At 39.0% G+C, this 18,223-nt stretch overlaps 1 protein-coding gene across 2 annotated transcripts in view; it reads right to left on the reverse strand.

Annotated features, from left to right (window-relative positions):
• The window catches only part of CDKAL1 (CDK5 regulatory subunit associated protein 1 like 1), a 383,156-nt gene that overhangs the window by 313,737 nt on the left and 51,196 nt on the right, over positions 1–18,223 (reverse strand). For both annotated transcript variants that reach the window (XM_059851463.1, XM_059851471.1), the window contains one exon: positions 2,494–2,578. In XM_059851463.1, the coding sequence (XP_059707446.1) occupies positions 2,494–2,578 (85 nt within the window). The remainder of the gene's footprint in view (positions 1–2,493; positions 2,579–18,223) is intronic.

Here is an 18,223-nt window from a genome sequence, read left to right on the forward strand (position 1 = left end):
TGCTATTGCCTAACTCTTTAATCTTATTTTAAGATTAACCAACTGAGAATAAAACCTGCCCAGGAAACTCTCTCAATTCCCATCCATAAGCTAATGTTTTTAAACAACTCTTTGCCCTCCAAATCATTACTCTGGTTCAGCAAGTTGAACTTTATTGATACTGAAGAACAGGAGACTTCCTAAGAGCTAAAAGAAAAAAAAAAAATAAACATAAAGATTATACTATCACTCATGCTGTATCAGCTGTATACACATCTACAAAGGTTCAGAGTGTCTGGGAGTGGTTTTGTTCATTTTTTAGAAGAAAGTCAGACCAAAAAGTTTGTACCTACAGGACTTGTTGGGTTCTAGTACATTCTTTGGCCCATGTTACTAGTAAGGGATCAGCTTTCCACAGATATTCTTTAACCACCAGTGGGAACACACTACCACTGGTTTGAATCAGTGCATTTTAAAGTCATATATGCAAGCAATGTAGGAACTGTTGCAGCAGGCAGAGAATAAATACTTTTCTCAATAACATGCATAATACAATGTAACACTTTCAGACTGATTTTTTTTTTTTTTTTTTAAGAATTTTACAGGGCTGGGTATTAATTTTTCTACTCCAAGCATGTTTGCTTTGACAACACACACGCACACTACATGTTTATTTTGTTAGTCAATTGAGAAGAACAAAGATTTCCATAGTTACCAACAAGCTGCTGTGACAGGATATAATGGCAGCTCATTTTCTATCACCCAAACTTCATGCATTGCATTTTTGCTGTAACAAATCAAGAACTATTTGGAGGAAGTTGTGTTCTTTAGAGAGACAATGTGCTTCCCTTGTGTTTAAAGCACCCTACGAAAAATCAGAAACAACTACAGAAGATGTTATTCTCCATGGCTGGGAACTGCCAGGATCTGAGATTAGAGCATGAATGCTACAGGAAAAGAACAAGTATAGGGAGATGCAAGGACAAAAAAGAATAAATCCAGGCTACAAGTAACATCAGGTTCATGAACAGAGCAGCAACAGAAACATGTTCTTCAAAGAAATATTTTTGGTCATTTGCTTTCAGTTAGGCCCTCTTTCTTAACCAACTCTATTCTCCTGGCTGGGACACACACCATACCACATCATTTCTGGCACAGGATTAGTAAAATAGAAGGATGGCCACAACTGAGCTGGAAAGTATCTTGTCATCAGTTCTGTTGGCCAACACACACTAACTGCTGGATGTATTCTGGGAATAGTTTGCTTTTTTGGTTTTTGGCAACAAAGAAGAAAAGGCCTAAGCCATTCTGGTCACCAAGTGCCACACCAGCAGTCAGAAAGCAAAGTACTCTCAGGGGTGAAGGAAATTTCTGCTGCGCCACCTACAGCAGGCAAGTGGTTTCTGTTCCAGGTTACAACCCTGAGATCCTGTGATCCTGTTAGTAACTCCAGCATTGCAAGCAGGTAGCTTATATCCAACTTCTCTCTCCTCTTTCCACTCCCAAGAACTATGAGTTTCTAACCAAAATGGATTTCAACAGCCAGTCCATCCCTAGAGCACCACACTAAACAAATGGCTGCACAAATAGGCAAACTTGTTTACTAAAGGTAAAATCTACAAGACACATACCACAGTATTTCTTTGTACTGGGCAGTGACAGCTGTATGTGTACAGGTTTTCTAGTTACTCTCATCATAACTACACTTCTGCAGAAATTGGAGGCAAAATCACTACCATGTCATTTTGCTTGACATCAGTGGAATGGTACTGAGGAATAAAACATTCTTCTATTATAAGCTAATCAGCTAATCTTTCAAGAAAATACACAGTGAAGTAGCTGGTTTTACGTATATACCAGATACAGTTTACAAAGAATCACAGAATTGGTAGGGTTGGAAAGGGCTTCTGGAGCATCCCCTTGTCCAAACTCCTGCCAAGGCAGGGTAACCCAGAGCAGGTGACACAGGGACACATCCAGGTGGGTTTGGAATGTCCCCAGAGAGGGAAACTCCCTGACCCCCTTGGGCAGCCTGTTCCAGTGCTCTGCTACCCTCAACATAAAGAACTTCTTTCTTTCATTAAGGTACTTCTTGTCATTTAATTTATGGCCATTGCTGCACACCACTGAAAAGCAGGTCCCAGTTAGGCCATATTCAAGTAGATGAAAAATAAAACAACCTAACATTTCATATAATTAAAAGCAAAAAACAAAACCAAGAGCACAGTCAACTCTTCAGAAGACAATTACAACATTGTCTTGAAAAGTGATATAAAAGTCCCTATCTCAATGGGTCAACAGTTATCCTAAATATGTGTAGTGATAATCACTTGCAAGTTATTGCTATTTTTTACAAATCCACTCTACCTTACTAATTCATTCTAGAGAATTCACCACTGTAACACAAACTCAGCACATTTATTGCTCTAAAACACAAAATTACTTCTAGATTGAAAACACAGAGCTTTAAGACATGCAATGATAGTTAAAAATCTTTGTAAGGAAACTGCTTACTTGATTGAGTTTCTGAAGTGGTCCTCAGCAGGATTTTTTACTGTACAACTGTTCAGCAACCATAAATCTGCTTCAGCAGAGTTGTCTACAAAACAGAAAGAAAAAAAACCTGTGTTAAGAATTATTTAACTTGTCAACTCCTAACTTACATAATATTTTAAAAAAACCCCAAACTGAGCCATTAATCATAAGTCGGCTATTTGCAAGATTACTTTATAGTCAATTACATTCTTGGAAGGGGTTTTTTGTTTTTCTTTGTTTTGTGTTTTAGAATAAAAAAGAGGCACATGAGCATTTCCATTGTAATTTCTTTTTAATTTTTTTTGCCAATGGGGAATGAATTGTTATCTCATTTACCAGCTGAGATGCCACTAGGTTGCACATCATGAAAAACAAAGTTAAAAAGAATGGTCACAACTCCCAGAAAAGGCCTTGCCTAGACAAAGACAAAATTAAATGGTCAACAAAAGCAGGTTTCACTAAGAAAACAAAATCCCTGCTTCAGCTCCACTGTGAATTAATACTACAAAAGAAACAAATCCCAATTCATAAGATGTAAACCTCTGCCAAAGAGAAAAGTCAATGTAGCTGGTTTGGAAAGAAACAGACATATTTCTAGTTTTGGTTATATCTTAGTAATAGTATAATTATAGCTTAGCAATTTTCAGACAAAAGATATTCAAGCAACCAATACCTGTTTCCATTTAGATAAGAATACTATTTTTTTCAGGATCCAAACCTTTCTGTATGTTCAGAGCCTATTGATATCTAAATTCATTACCAGAACTGAATCCCAGAATTATCTGCAGAAGCACATATATAAACTGTAATCCTGTAAAACATGGCCTATAGTACAAAATTACTAGCACAGTCCTTATCCTTGTGAAGTTAGAGCTTTTTTTTTTTTAAACAAAAGAATAAAGATAATCTATCGCAAACAGTTTAGTGCTTTAGCATTCATCAGAATAGCTTGTATCAGTTTGGATAAGAAAATTCATGTCCCTTGCTACTGTTCAGTACATGGAGCAGTGAAGTATTGACTGACGGATCTTTAAATAACATAAGCCAGTGAGCAATGAATACAGGTAAAACATAATTTTTAGGATGCCTTACTTGAACTGACATCCTGCTAAAGCAGGAGAAAGCCTGCCATTTATACATGCAGCCATCATGAATGGCTGTATCCATACAGGCATGAATATCCTTCTCCTCCATGCACACACACTTATGACAATATGCTAAAATTGAGAAAGCTTTCTGCCTCATGACATTTTCTTCAAAGAAATCATCATTTACAATTAATTATCAGTCACTTAATCCATGAAGCAGATTGAATATAATTTTAAAAAATACATAAAATGCAACTAATGCTAAATAAGAGAAAAAATTTGGGGGGGTTCTAAACATTGTTGACCAATATTACCCTATTAATTTGGCTAAAGCACAACTTCCTTTCACAACAGGGAAAGACCACAAAGCAGTCACCTAAACAACATCCAGACCTTTAGCTACTTTAAACAAAACAAGCATCTGACCCTGTCGGGTTGGAAAGAGCACTCAGTTTTTCAGCCTACATAGAAGTCAGAATAAAAATTGAACAAGACAAAGAACCTCTCAACATGAAAACTACATTTTTAGACTAATGAACAGACCCATTTACTATTAGAAATATAATCAGAGGTTAAAAAAACTGATTAGGAATTATGTACAGACAAGCAAAGAAACAGTTTCAATGTCAGAAAAAGAGCAATCTCTTGGCCTAGTCAGATGTACCAAGTATGAAAACAAACACATTTTAAAAGTAGTTTTCCAGTCACACAGCCAAACCCTTGTATTTCTTATTCTTTTCAGCAGCATAAAATATTTATAAATTCAGCTCCACACCCATAACACACCCACCTGAGAATTAGGAGTGGGACACACACACACACTAAATAGCAAGAGGCCAACATGTAAGTGAGACATTACATTTAACAGACAACAGTTGCAGTAGCACTCATTCACCACTGCAAAGCACAACCATTTTCAAGAGATGCCTTTATTCAGAGGAGAGATGCCTTGAGACAGAGAACACCAGTTCTGGGCTTAGTCTCAGTCCCTCCTTGTGCCGTGGTTTCCAGGTGTACAGGAAGAGATAACACCATGGCAATGCTTCTCCCCTAAAGCCAAAATCAAACCTTCTCTTCAAAACAGCCTTGGAAAAAGTAACACATTTAAGTTTAGAAAGTCCTTACATGCTAAGCCAACAGGACTAATTTCATGCAGCAGTTGGTTTCCAGGCTATTAATATACTGACTCCTTGACTGAGGGACAACTGCAACACTTTATATACATTACACATATTAAAAAGTCTCCCAAATACACATAAATTCATTCCCTAACAGGTTTCAGCCTCTGTAGAACAGAACATAAAAAGCAAAGGCTTTTACAGAAGAAAACCTCCTGAGCAGTTTTGGGTAAAGGAGTCTCATTCATGTACACATCTAAAAATCATTTAAGGAACATAAAAGTGCAGCTGAGGTTTGTCTTCCTCTTACAACAACAGTAGTGTTTTATCATTTTTAGTTGTTCTATTTCTGCCTTTATTTTCAAATCTGTTTTTTTCTAATTAATTCTCATGATCTCTCATATGAATATATGTACATAGAAGTTTTGATTATGCATATATAAACATATAGACACACTTATGAGTTATATTCATTTATTACGTGTCCATATTGCAACTCTTCAAAATGATAGCTGAATTTTCTTAGTACTTTACTGTATTCAAACTTAAAATAATTGCATGCAGTGGTGTAAACTCACCACAGTCTACTGCATTTTTTCAATAAAATTTCAGTTAAAAAGAAAAAAAATTGCCAATGGGGCCTTTTTGTATCAGGTTGCAGGAAGATCTGAACATTTGCAACATTGTGGGAATAACTTGTCAGCGGTCACATTTTGCTTTGCAAGGCCTTGATGGATGTGTGGAAACAAACATGGACCAAAAGAGCAGACTGGGCTTGGCGTGTATAAACAACATCTTCTGGCTTCATAATTACTAAATATTAAGCAACACCAGGGTAATAATCCTTTATTCAGGGCATGGAGACTGGAGCAACTGGCTACCTATATATATACATAGGTATATGCACGTGTATATGTGTGTATATATTTTTTTTTTGCATATATATGTGTTTTGACATGAGTAGGTGCTACTGTTCAGCACCATCCTCAAATAAAGCATCAAACAGCTCTGACAAATGAGCTCAGGCTTCTAAATACATGCCTAGAGGGGCAGGGGCAGACAGCCCTGAGGATTCCCTATTTATACTCCAGGCAGACAGATGAAGAGTTTAGGTCTGGATGGGAAGCACCACATGAATGTGGTGCTGCACCCAGTGAGGCAACCATACACTCTTCCTTGGAAGCTCTTCACCTGCCACATTCTCCAACTCCATAGGTGAGGTTTTTGGCAAACTTCCAACATTTCAGTGAAGAACAGAGGCCTGTGTTTGGGAGCTCACACAGATCTGACAGAACAGGACAACCTAAACTTGACAGAAGGTTTTCCAGCAAGTCATAGAGACCAACAGGCAAAACTGAAGCAAGAACCATAAGCACAGTGAACATCAGTTACAGCAGTGAATGTGACAGAGGTGCAGATATCCTGCAACAATCTTCTCTATGGGGATCTTCTTCAACTTATTTTTGCCATATATTCAGCCTAGTGATACTTTTTTCATTATGATATTTTGCTGCCTATTATATTGATTTTTATGAGCTACTTAAACAGTTTCCTCTCTAATAAGACATTTTTAGAAAGAAATAAAAGAAGATATGTCAAATCAGCTTTGTATTAAATGCTCAAAAACACAACTCAAAACCATGCTCTTCTTGCATTGTGACATCTTTTCCATAAAAAAAGGCTACACTGGAAGTAAACCACAAAGTCTATCATACTCTCTGAAAAACAACATAGACTACAAAGGAACCTAAAGGTCATGGAAACTTCTGAGCACTTAAGTTAATTGGGAAACTCTGGAAAACATGAATTGGCTACATTATGCAATACTAAGATGATAAAATGGTAAGAGTCTGTAACATCAGTATACCTACAGAGGAAAATAATATTTACAATTCTTTTCTAACTAGCAGTGTCAGTTTTGTTATCATTTCAAAAATCATAAATCAGCAGAATTTCTTAAGACTGTAGTAATGCTATCAGCTGAAAATAAACAAATGACTTGGGTTTGCCTGGTCTCTTAACTTTTTAGTCTTTCTTCCTTCAATTTTTTCCAAAACTTTGTTTTCTTCCAAGCCCCCTCAAACCACATCTCCTTGAAAATCAAAACACTCACAAAGCAAAAAATTAGAAGAAACACAGCTAGTGAAGCCCTAAAAGAACAGCCTTCCTTTACTTTCTTCAGCACATCACTCCTCTCTCTGCACTGAAACCACTACCAGATTTGCTCAGCACAGTTTGCTAAAAAAACATGACTCACAACTATTATGACATACTTTTAAATACTGTACATCAATCTGAGAAATTCAATCTGAAAGCAGATTTTTCTCTGTAACCACTGAAGGCTCTTCCAGGGCCTTTTCCTCCAGCTGCCCTTATCCTGTTCCTAGTCACTCTGCGAGTCTTCCTTCTCACTTTTTCTGATTTTCTTACTTCTAACTCTCTTACACCACAAATACACCTCCAGTTTCTCTGTCTCCACGTGCTGTATTCTAGCCTCTGTTCCCATTCATCGACCTCCCCATTAAACTTTGTCCTGTGTGTACTTCCTTCCAAACCAGCTCTGCTCCCTCCCTTGATACCCTGGTTGCCATTTCATGCTCTGGAGTAGCATGAAATGTAGTAGATCCAGTAACATCCAAGGTATCTGGAATGTGTGCCTGCAACTGTACTCCATGGGAATCATCTGCCCGCAAAAGACACAAATATCTAAGCATGAGGACACCTCACAGCCAGTTACTGAAGTCATGGAGCATCCTGACTGGAACAAAGTTGCCAAACTAATTCTTTTCTTTCAACATCCCTGTGACACAGAAACCCACTGTCACTCAAATTAGGTTACTGAAATTAGGTGCTGGTTAATTTAATGATTTTTTGGACCACCAGGCATTAAGAGACCTCAACAAGTATTGGGAAAGAATCTCCTCATAAATTCTAGTTCAGAAATGCTGTGAATCATCAGTGCAGGAGGAAGGTACATCTTCCTCTGGGGACAGGGAGTTTAGTTAGTTGTTTGCAGACAACAGGCTTTGCTTGGAAGAAGACAAAAGCTCAATAAGGTTGAGAGTAACAAGAAAGAGTTTGGCGTTTTATTTGTGTGCCTTTCCTCGGCACACAAAATACTTGGCTACCATTTGCTAGTTCTCAATATGGTATCAGATATAGTTAACTATCAACTTTCATGTAACTTGTCCTACAGAAAAGATTCCGAGCAAACAAGCTCTTCCCGTGCGTCTGCACCCCTGACAGCAACTACAAATCAAAACCACAAGTTATCCTAAGTTTCCAGATGGCACTTGTTTGGAATCTCAGGGACACATTATCAGTTCCCACCTCTGAAGACGTACCATGCATTTGCCAATGATACAAAACACTCAAAGGCATGCTGAAAATACCAACTTTGCAGATTGCAAATGTCTTTCAAAACAATCCCACTCATGCCTTATCAACACTATCAGGATGTAAAATAAAAAAAGGATCAGCTTGATTGCAACATGACTTCTGTTTTCTCATTAAACTTCTGAGATACTCTGGACATAACAAATTACTTCATTCACAATTAATGAAAACACAACTATTTGGTTCACCCTGCATATGTTATTTAAAGTTCCAAAAGGAAAGCCAGGCTGCTTATCAATCAGGTAATGCAGACAAGCCTTCATGAAAAAAATAATTCTCCCATCATGCCTCTTGCCCTGATTTAAACTACAAATATGCAAATTTGCCATTTTTATTCTCCATTAACATTTTCATTACTGAGCTAATAATGTAAGTAACCTTTCTTGGGTTTTCTGGTTTTTAAAAAATTGAGTATTTTTAGTAAATTTTCTTGAGCAGGCAGACACCTCAACAGCACCTACTGCTGGACTGCAGATTTTATAAAGCCTTCCAGATCACGATGCTGTGCCTGCTATCAAAGGATATTTCTCACTGTCCAGCACAAAAAGAGAGGTGCATAGGGACTTGTCCACTGAACACATCAAATAAGTAGGAACTGAGCACATTTACACACAAGATCCAGCCAGTTAAAATCCAGTAACACACTACTGGATTCAAAATATGACATGTTAAATCCCTGCCTTTCCTCATTTGAGCACAACAGAAAAATAATTCAATTTTATGTAATCATGCCTACTAAGCTATCAGTTGATGTCCATTCAATCCGTTCATGACCTGGAACTTTGCCTTACCACTCCTTCCCAAAAACAAATTCCTTCAAAATATATTTAGTTTGCTGAAGTTTATCAAGGCCAGCAGAACAGCTTATGGCTTCTGGCACCATCACTAAAACTAAAGGGTGACTGTGAGATCACTGAGAACATGAAACTGGAACTTGAAAAATTACAATAGGTGAACACCTGAACTAACATTAATATAAATAGTGCAGACAAAAGAATCTGTATTTCAGAGCATGTCCATTAAAAGAATACTTCAGGCCTGGCATGGGGGTACTGAACACTAGACAACACAGAAGAAAAAGTACATGAAAGAATAAATTTAGCTTCAAAATATTGATGATGATAAAGTTTACTTCCCACTTCCACTCTGCAACCATCAGTAGCACTTACAAGAGTAATCCAAATTTGCATTGGGATTTTAAAGTGAGTAATGTGTTCTCTAAGTACTTTTCATCTCTGCTCTAGACACAGCACAGGCTGCAGTCTGGGTCTGAGGTGATCCTTGTAAATCACCTTTTTCTCCCACTTTCTACACTCGTGACTTGTGCCTACACTTCAGACTTGTGTCAGACCAGCAGGAAACCCCAGCTACACAGCCCAGGGTCTGCACTGCAGCACCCAGACACACAGAGCTGCCTAGGGAGGCTTCAGCCCATCCACCCTTAGCAACACCTAAGCTCCACAAAGTAAAGAACAGGAGAGTTAAACCTACTAGAAAGGTTTACCTTTTAGCAATGTAAAAAAATCCAATTAGGTTGGAACTTGTATTTTCACTCCTTCTGCAATGTCCTGCTGATTTTTCTGCCTCTGCACACAGCACAGACAACATGAATTGACAAATTACTTTGGTATTTTTGTTCATTTTACTCTAAATCACTAGATTTTCCATGCATTAAGGCACCTGAGGGTAACTTGAAGTTGCAAAATGATTTATGTTTAAAAATGCTAAACCTAGAAATGTTTCTTTTGAAAAGCAGCAGGTTTCCTCTTGGAACTTCAACACTCTAAAATTGCAGTACTTGTAAGACATTTCAATAATTCCCCCATATGAATGAGAACTTTCCCAAGCCTATAGCCACTGAACGACTCATACTTGTTCCAATCAAGAAAGGGACTGATCAATTCCACATCTTACCTGCTTGCTGTCTTTGTTGATCAGGGAAAAAAAATTGTATACTTCAGTTCAGCTCTGGGTACAGTTTAGTTTTCTGTGCCATAATCCGCATTTTAGTCTACATTCCACACTTGTCTTGTCAAACAGCTCCCAGAAAGACACTTGAAAGGAAAGGCACTCCTCTTACAAATATATGACCGTGGCCACGTTCTAAAGGAAGCTTATTCCAACATGACATGACCTTAATGGGCTACTCTTTTCTCACAGCTCTTTTTTGATATAAAATAGTCAAAGCTCACCCTGCACATGGTATTATATACCAAAGGTAGAAAATACAGGCTGCATTTTTAGCTCATTCCTTCAAAATAAAGACTTCACTACTTTGAGAAAAGTGGATCATGCAACTATTTCTTGAACAAAACAAGACCTTAAGACAAGAGAAGATAAACCTCACTGCTAGCTAAGAGGTATGTTGGCAGAAAGCCTAAGCCTTGCCAATGGCTGTTCAGCACAGTAACACCTGATGTTAGGGAACCCAAATTACCCTGGGCAGCAGCAGATGCAGGTGCCATAGCATGGTGCTCCAAGGTGGGCATTTCACCCTGCTCTTGAGCACAGGCACATTTTCGAGGCATTCCAAGAGTCAACTGCTCTCTTCACTGAAGACTTAATGATCAGTGTGAATAATTTCAATATGCAAAGAAGTGATGAGTGATTTATCAGTGTCTTGGGAAAAGTCCCATTACATTAGGAGCAAGGTCAAGTAGCCTGTTTCAGCCAGGCTATGCTACAACAACACACAAATAACTCCAACTCATTCTGATGATTAATGCGGATAGAATTTGTTTTGTTGACAGAATTTGGAAAAATCCCAGAAACTCCTCCTCTGAGTCTTAAGCCTGCTTGATATTCCAGAAATAGCAGGCACAGTACGACTCAGTGCTTTTCTGTCCCTACATACAGCTTCATACGCAAAACACGAGTTATTCAAATGAGCAAATGCAGGCTGATTGCTTCTGTCTCAGTCACTCAAAATCCAAAGCCAACCATGAACAAAACATCTTGCACAACACCGTGCCACTGAAGTTTCAAAGCACCCTGCAAATATTAACTGATTTACCTTCAACAGCCACATATTAAATATGCACCCTTCCCTACACCAATTCCTTTTCATCTTATAAATGTAGACAAGTAGTTTCAGAATTTCCATAACTTGATCGAGCCACATAGGACGTCTATGCAAACAAGCCAAGATCCTAGCCAAGCTGTCCCTGCCTTCAGGCCTGTCCCTGAACACAAAGCCATTGCCTAGATTCATTGGCACAAACTATTTCAGTCTACATCCTTTAGAGGCCAGACAGGTGGCAGAAATTTTTGACAAGATAAAGGCAATCGCAAAACCCAACTTTTCAGTAATTTGGGTTGCACAGCAAATGAGCAGAAAACACTAAACAGCAGAACAAATTGACTCCTTTCTCTGGGACAAGGTAAAAAAAAAAAAAAAAAAAATCTCTCCTCCCCCTCAAAAAAACTAACACAAACAGATATAATAGCTCTAATTCCCCATGTGTGCTCAAACATAGCTCTTGCAGATGTGTTACCAGCTGTCTCAGAACATCTACTGAAGTCTAACTATGGCCTTAGAAGGATGACAGCTGATGGGTGAGCTCCAAAAGAATCTCCAGATTTCACAGGGCTTACTGAAAAACAACTGCATTCTCATTTTGATACAATACTTCAGAAACATACACTTGCTTTATCTGTAGTCTCAGAATTAGCCTTACCTGGTAAAAATGATTAAAAAGGATTCAGTTGTTTTGCAGATCAGAGTTTCTAAAAAATGGCTGAAATTTAAGTGACACTGCTGATGTTGAGATGGGCAAGACACAAACTGCAAGTCAGAAATGTCATCCAAACTATTGATTTGAAAATATCACATACTGTGATGCTTAAGGTAAAAACTACTGCAGTCAAGCATAAGCAGGTATTTCATATGATGATAGCAAAGGCATGGGTAAATGAAAAATGAAAATTCTGTGTTTTCCACTATGCATCATATGATTCCATATGAATTTGCTGTAAACAGCAATAAGTAGTTCAGAATCAAGAAGGATTGACTGGAACCTGCCCCAGGAATATAATTTTAATCTCCTTGAGGTGTAACACTATGACAAATCTCACGTATATAAATGCTTTTATCTACAGAGCTAATAGAATGTTAATGACTCTTCCTTACCATGTCTATGGAATAGAAAAAAGAAAATATAAATTGATGGTTATTCAGCCCCATCATACACACAAATACAACCTGCTGGCCTAAGAATCAGAAAAGAGAAACCAAGGGCCTTCATAAAATGCAGTTGCATAACTTGAATTACCTACCCAGAGGAGCCTCTTGCACTTCTAGGCCCTGTAAGCCACAACTAAATCCAACAACATGACACTCAAAGCAGAGAAGAAGATTCTCAAGCATAACACAATCTCCAGACAAATGGGAAAAAAAATCTTTGCTTCATTTCTATTATAATATAAAATGTATCTTAGGTAATTAACATTATTTCATTTATTATTTAAGGCATAAATAGAGCAGCTTTACTCCACAGATTTCTTACTTTTTCAGTACATCTAATTCTGTACAAGTTGGCCCATGGCAGTGAACTTCCACATTTCCACAACTTTCTAATCTCCATCCATTTTCACAACAGCCAGGATTAGAACTTTGCTATAGTCTGCAAAAGAAACCTAAATTTTATTCCTGTATCTGTTTCACAATCTTTTTTCTCCAAGTTCTGTCCGCATTAAGTTGTACCTAGAAGCCATTTATTGATTTCAAATGCCTTGCTTCCACTTATTTCTCCTGATACCTAATGCCACAGGGAATATGGATTTAGGTTTTAGCTATCACTTTTAAAAGAGTTAAAATTATAAAGTATTTGAGCCAGATATGTCTAAACACTTATTAAATTGTAGCTTCCGGCTACTTATTGACTTTTTCAGAACTACCTTCACACCTCATCTATTTTCTACTTTATCAGTTTTCTGAAAAGCAGGAGATATGGGCTTAAGGTACCCTACCCAGCAGCCAGATAAGCCTCTGCTGTGGCTAATTCCCAACCATCATCCCCAGTTCAGACTATCAGCAAAATTTAGTGCTTGTGAAAGCTCCAGACTAAGCACAGCAGAAATTAAAGCTCACTCTTTGCACACACAACCGTGCAGCACAGCAATCAGCAGCACAAGCATCTTCACAAAATCCCACCCACAAGTTTGGAAAAAGCTTCATCTGGAAACATTTAGGACAAAGTAGCAGATCTACTTCTATGCCTGTTGAGCCAGAATAGTAAGGAAGCCTGTTCGTGGCAGAGTAAAGATGAGCTGGGAAAGAAAAGCAAAGACAGCATAGGCAGGTGTGCAAAGGTGTATCCCAGCCCCTCCTGCCCCTCCTCCAAGCCCTGACTCATGCACAGCAGACACACCAGCCCATGCAGCTGCCACAGAGCCATGCCTTAAAGAGGCTGAACAGTTCTGTACCAACACTGAGATACCCATTACAACCTTGCTCGTTATTTCTCTGCTGTGTCTCCTGTCAATCCCGAGTGCAGGTTTGATACCCTTGTTAGAGGCAGTTCTCTTAAATTACCATCATTTGCACAAAAAAAGCACCAAAAAATATTCTTCCAGCACAGTATTGCATGCAATAAGACAAGCCATTTTGAAACTTTCAGCAGCACTTACAAGTGCTGAAGGTAAAACATGCCAGTTTTGCATAGAAAAATGTAGCTTTATGGCCTCAGAGTGGTTCAGTTTCATCAAGCACAAACCAGTTCGAACATTCATTTGAGACACGTATTATTTGGTGTAACAGCAGCTCCCAAAAATAAAAAGAACATTTTGACAAACAAGAGAAGGTGGGTGAGGATCCATTTTCTCATCTTATTTGGCAGCCACATCTCAGGATTTCAAGGACTGTCATAAGGAGTGATGTTGGTATATTACAGCAGGCAGAGCTGTACTTTAAAAGTGCTGTCTAGCAGTTCCCAATTTCCTTCAAGGAAAAGGCAAAAGATTTGGTGGAAGAGCTCCATAGGTCAGAAGGAGTCAAATTTTTTTGGGTTGTTATCTTCCTCCTACCCGAGGCTCCACACTGGGAATATCTTCCTTTGGCTGGATTTACCTTTGTCTTTCCTACTTTGAAGGCAAGGTAAAGAGCAACAACACAAAACCAACATTTCATTACACTCATTACACTCAATGTATTGAAAAAGCCATTCTGACCTTTCTCCTTTCTCAAAATTGAAGATACTTCACTTCCTTACTTTTAAGACTTGAAGGCCTGTAGTTATCCACAAATTTAATTTATATTTTCTGATGTGAGAGGGATCTTTATACAAACTTCTCTTTTTTGTTTGCCAGTGACAGGAGTTTAATCTGGTGTCTCCCATGATCACTATCCTTTCTTTGCATATTTATATCTTATGACTTCACCTTTTCCTTGCTTTCAAAGATGAATTTTTAAAAATAGCATATCAAGTTCCCACAAGTCACATAACGCATCCCACTCTGGCACATTATCTGCCCAAGTGTCTGATACTGACATTATTTTTTTACAAAGCTTTTGGTGAACTCTAGTGGTAAATCTTAAAAAAAAAGGTCAAAAACAAAAGCAAACTATATTTTTATTTAATATATACTTCGCAGAAGTAAAAATGTTTATGGTTGTAAACTCCCCTGGCTAAAGGGTTATGGTCACTTCCAGTAGGAAAAGACATTCATTATCTGCTGTACCTCACCTTTAGTATTTTAAACATTTTAGAAGAGAAAAATCCAACAGTAATTAATAAGAAGTTGCTAGATACAAGGGGAAGGGTGGCAGACAGAGGATACCAGGAGGCCCATGACTACATGGAAAGCCTAGACTACCTACCTTCAACCCATAAAGTTACTGATTTGTAACCAAGGGCATTGGTTTGTAATTAGTCTTTATTTATTTCAACTGGCCTTGAAACCATGACCCTGAAAAACAATACCACGTCTAAGTACATCAACAGACCCCTTTAGGTAAGGAAAGTTTTTAAAAAGTCATCTCTGAGTGCCACCCTGTCCGGATGCATCCAGCAAGACAGAGGAACACAAGTATTAATTCAGCTTTAGGGTCATCAGCACAGCTGGGCAGGATCTAAGTTGAAATACAGCTGGTAATCCAGGCTATGAACACAGCATGGTTCACACAGCAGAGTTCCAGCAAAAGACAACATGGAATCATTGAGGTCTCCCTAAGTGCAGGCAGAGCAGATGGCTTCCTGTCTTTGAAATCACCTCATCCCCATTTCAGATCCACACATTCAACCTTTCTAAAGTACTGAAGTTAGCTGCCACGAAGTGCCTAACCCTTTACAAAAGATCCCACTCTAAGGTCTTCCAACTAAAATACTAAAATTGAACTCAGATAAAAGTATTTACTACTGTTCTAAAACCAGGAAAATAAAGATACCCTGAGACAACCACGTTAGGTTCACATTTTCATGTTGTCCTCTTCCTCAGTTTCACCAGCTCTGTCTCTGCTAGCATCCCTTTAAAATTCTGTCAACACAGGTATTTAGCCAGCAAGGCTGCAATTTAGATTCAATTCAAGCTCCATATACTTAAGCTCTATAAAGCTAAGTTACTTTAATGTTTAGTACATAAGACAATATACAGCACCCTGCCTACTGCTCCAATGGCCCTCCCAAAAAAAAATTATCACTATAAAGTAACAAGTACTTTACAGCACCTACTTGTAACTGTGGAAGAGAAAAGGTATTACATTCTTTCAAAGGTTAAGTGCAGAGAACAAAATGTGTGGTCTTGATGTAAATAAAAATTAAAAGTCTTCCAAATGCCAGAGAAGAGACTAAAACATCCTTTAGGTGGATTTAAATCAGATTCATAAGAACTCTGTCATGTGAAAATCCTTTACAGTTACTGTCACATTCCATCTGACTCCAGGAAACACTGCGATGCTTTCCAACAGATCCAGAGAACACGTTAGGAGAACATTTCTCCTCTCCTGGATGAGGAATCACAGGGGCTAGAATGAGCTACATGAAGTGTATGGACAATTGACTAATACCCACATAAAAAGAAGTGGTCTCAGAATAGCTTGATATTGTTAACCACAGTCTTCCATCAAAAGATCTTTACAGTAATTTTTAATAATTTATTTCACAAACCAAACAGCCATGACAGGGAGAGAGGGTTAATACATGTAATGGTAGTGGTGAAGAGGCAACTGTAATGGAGAGGGAACAAAGGCAGTATACAGACTGACAGAAAAAAATCAGGAAAAAAACCCACCAAGAGCACTACCAATCCAGGACAATTTCCAACTGTATTTTTTCACATTTGAAAGCAAAATATTTGTTACATCCTGGATATAATCTGCCAATTTTCTTTTTAAAAATGACAGGCACTTTATCACCAAAAAAAAGGTAATTAATAAAAAGAAAAGTAAAGTTTGTTTGTTGTTTCCACCAAGTCTGGATTTTAAAAAAGGAAAAAAATAAAATATCTGTACTCAAACTTACAATAATATATTCAGAAAACAAACATCACAGCACTTTAATAGAGTCATTCAGGTTGGAAAAGACTTGTAAGATCTTAGAGGTCTTAGTACTGCCAAATCCATCACTAAACCATGTCACTTAGTGCCACACCTATGAGCCTTTTAAATGCCTCCAGGGATGGTGACTCAATCACTTCCCTGGGCTGCCTGGTCCGGTGCTTGACAGCCCTTTCTGTGAAGAAACTTTTCCTAATACCTAATCTAATCCTCCCCTGGTAAAACTTGAGATCATTGTGTCTTGTCCAGTCACTACTTGCCTGGAAGAAGAGCCCAACCCCCACCTGGCTACAGCCTCCTTTCAGGCAGTCATAGAGAGTGACAAGGTCCCTTCTGATCCTCCCTTTCTCCAGGCTAAAAACCCCCAGATCCTAAGCTGCTCCTCATCAGACTTGTGCTCCAGACCCTTTCCCAGCTTTGTTGCCCTTCTCTGCACAAGCTCCATTCCCTCAATGTCTTCATTATGGTGAGGAGCCCAAACCTGGATAAAGAACTTGAAGCACAGCCTCACCAGTGCCGAGTACAGAGGGACAACCACTGCCCTGCTCCTGCTGGCCACACTATTGCTGACACAGGCCAGGATGCCATTGGCCTTTTGGCCACCTGGGCACAGCTGGCTCATGTTTAGCTACTGCTGACCAGCACCCCCAGGTCCTCTTTTCCTGGGCAGCTTTCCAGCCCTTCTGCCCCCAGCATGTAGCGCTGCCTGTGGCTCAAGTTGGGTTCAACTTCATACAGCTTGCCCCAGCCCATCAATCCAGCCTGTCCAGATGCCTGACCAGAGCCTTCCTACCCTCCAGCAGATTGACACTCCCACACAGCTTGGTCCTCAAACTGACTGAGGATGCACTTGATCCTCTTGTTCCAATCATTGATAAAGGTATTTATCAGGACTCGCTCCAGCCCAGCCCTGGGGAACAGCGCTTGTGACCCACCACCAGCAGGATCAAACTCCCTTTGTTACCAACTCTCTGGGCAGAGAGCTTCTAATCCAGCAAACATTCATCTAAAGCATGAGCAGCCAGCTTCTGCAGGAGAATGCTATGGGAGACTATCCAAGGCTTTACTGCAGCCTAGAAAGACAACATCCACAGCCTTTCCCCTCACCCTCTAAAGGGGTCACTTGGTCAGAGAAGGTGAGTGCCTCTGACAGCTCCTTCAGTACCCTCAGATGGATCCCACCCAACCCAACAGACTTACATCCACATGGCACAGCAGGTCACTGACCATTTCCCCTTGGATTATGGGAGCTTCATTCTGCTCTCTGTCCCTATTTTCTCTCTCAGGGGGCTGGGTACACTGAGATTAACTGGTCTGACTGTTAAAGACTAAGCAAAGAAAGCATTAAGCACCTCAGCCTTCTCCTCATCCTTTATTTGTTTACAGGCTTTATTTGTTACAAGCTTTTAGGAGCAATTAATCATCACTGAGTCCTGCAAGCACACACAGTGTATTTTCCATTAATCATCTGGCACTTAATACACAATGTTGCAAGTGGCTTTGAACCAATACATTTTGCCAATACTTCCAAGTTGTAAAACCAACAAAGCATGCACTTCATTGCAGAGCTTCTTGCACTTGCCACACCTGAAGCTCTTTTATCAGGCCCCCCACCT

Source organism: Haemorhous mexicanus, chromosome 1 (genome assembly GCF_027477595.1).
Source record: "Haemorhous mexicanus isolate bHaeMex1 chromosome 1, bHaeMex1.pri, whole genome shotgun sequence".
Taxonomy (NCBI): Eukaryota; Metazoa; Chordata; class Aves; order Passeriformes; family Fringillidae; genus Haemorhous; species Haemorhous mexicanus.